This window comes from Centruroides sculpturatus, unplaced genomic scaffold (assembly GCF_000671375.1).
Source record: "Centruroides sculpturatus isolate CEXI.00-Female unplaced genomic scaffold, Cexi_2.0 scaffold254, whole genome shotgun sequence".
Classification (NCBI taxonomy): domain Eukaryota; kingdom Metazoa; phylum Arthropoda; class Arachnida; order Scorpiones; family Buthidae; genus Centruroides; species Centruroides sculpturatus.
This window is the reverse complement of record NW_019384488.1, coordinates 789,768-791,596: the sequence shown is the minus strand read 5'-3', so window position 1 is coordinate 791,596 and position 1,829 is coordinate 789,768. Positions and strand designations below refer to the sequence as shown.

The window sequence follows — 1,829 nt, the reverse complement described above, 5'->3', positions numbered from 1 at the left end:
AAATATCTATATATATTTTTATTTGTAATAGGATTTTATTATTGATATGAATTTATTATTTATACCACGGAAAGACACTGCTGCTGCTAGAACACCCACCAGGGCATTCCAGCCTATTAGTTTATTTATAAACCAGTCTTTATATCATCTTGTTCATATTTTATCATTGAACTGACATGTGAGATCTAAATAGTTTATACTAATTAATTTATTAATGTATTTACACATGAACAGATGCATTCTTGTTATATTTCATATATTACTTCATTAACTTATTTATGATGAACAAAACTTCAGAAAATCAATTTAATTGTGAATTATAAAATTAAAAATTTGAAACCTGTTCATATGGTACACTTCTTGCCAACAATTTGATCATATCTCTTGCTTTGATAATAATGTAAGGATCCCATGTTTTATTTGTTGCCGTTACTGTCATACTTCCTTCTACTACATCAAGCTCAGCATATATGCCCTGTAATAAAAATTGTGCCAGTTTTAATTATCAAATAAATTCAAGTGTGATAATAAATATTGGAGNATGCTGTTGATGGTAGAAGATACCATTGAAGAACAAACATACCTTAAGATAAGCTATTATGAATGCAAATATATGTAAATTCTACATCACTTACTAAAAAATTGAATAATTAAATAATTTCTGGATTAAAATCATCTGTTTCTTTACAATATTATTCATAACTTCTTAAATAATCATTATTTTAATAAAATAAATCATAATTTTAACAACAAATACAAACAAATGAAGAAGGTAAAGCCGATCATCTACTTGCCTTGCTAGACGTAGCAAATGCCATTATCGACTGTCCAGAACTGTCAGATGGTGGCGCTCAACCATTCGCCGTACACGTTTTGGGCTAAATACGACAGCCACACAGTGGCGTACCGTTGTGGGGGCGGCCCGCCCCGGGCGGCACTTTTTAGGGGGCGGCAAAATTTCACAATAAATAATAATATCTTATAAAAATTTGAAACATCCTAATCTATACTTGAATCGCGCCATCGCCTTGCTAGAGAGGTCTACTCGAGTACTACTGACATTGCCTTCGAAGACATTCCGTTGGTGGCAACCAAGAAACTCATCTGGAACACTATGATCAACATTTGGCAGCGCAACTGGGAAGAAGATGAGACAGGAAGGACAACCTTCAGCTTCTTCCCAGACATTGCACAGCGACTACAGCTTCAACACCTCAGCATTAACTTTAGAACTACTCAATTGTTCACCAACCACGAGAATTTCCTGACCTACCTAAACAGATTTGGGCACAGGAACTCCCCACATTGTCAGTGCAATGGGACTTCGCAACAAGACGCACAGCATCTCATATTCGACTGCAACCAATACACCCAACATAGGACGAATCTACTCAGGACAGTGTTACAGGAGGGATACAACTGGCCTTGCGACCACAACGTCTTAGTTAGAAATAAGAAGATCTTTAACGCACTTATAAACTTTGTCGAGTCAACAAAGGCTCTGGACCTGCAACACGACAATGAGTAGGAACATCGTCATCTAGTTCAACATGTGTATTAGGTATAGCTACTTGTGTGTATTTGAGTTACAACTCTATCCGCCAAGCAGTATTTCCTGTAAACCTAATTATAATATTCACCATTTTGATATCAAGAATGTTAATTTTATGGTACTAAGCCAGGTAATGTCTACTTTGTGTTAAGGAACTTATAGTCGCGTTTTTATGTACGGACCTAAAAATCTGTGCCTCTCTTGTTTTCTTTTGTAAATATTATTTCCATATGTAACCTGTTTATGTTTTAAATAATGTTCCCGGTGCGGCTCTTGA

The 1,829-nt window shown here is 35.4% G+C and overlaps 1 protein-coding gene across 1 annotated transcript in view; it reads right to left on the bottom strand.

The window, feature by feature from the left end:
• Positions 1–310: 310 nt before the first annotated feature.
• The window catches only part of LOC111621678 (KRR1 small subunit processome component homolog), a 40,079-nt gene continuing 38,560 nt past the window's right edge, over positions 311–1,829 (bottom strand). The window contains exon 3 of the mRNA XM_023363884.1: positions 311–475. Coding sequence (XP_023219652.1) covers positions 326–475 — 150 coding nt within the window. The 3' untranslated portion in view covers positions 311–325. The remainder of the gene's footprint in view (positions 476–1,829) is intronic.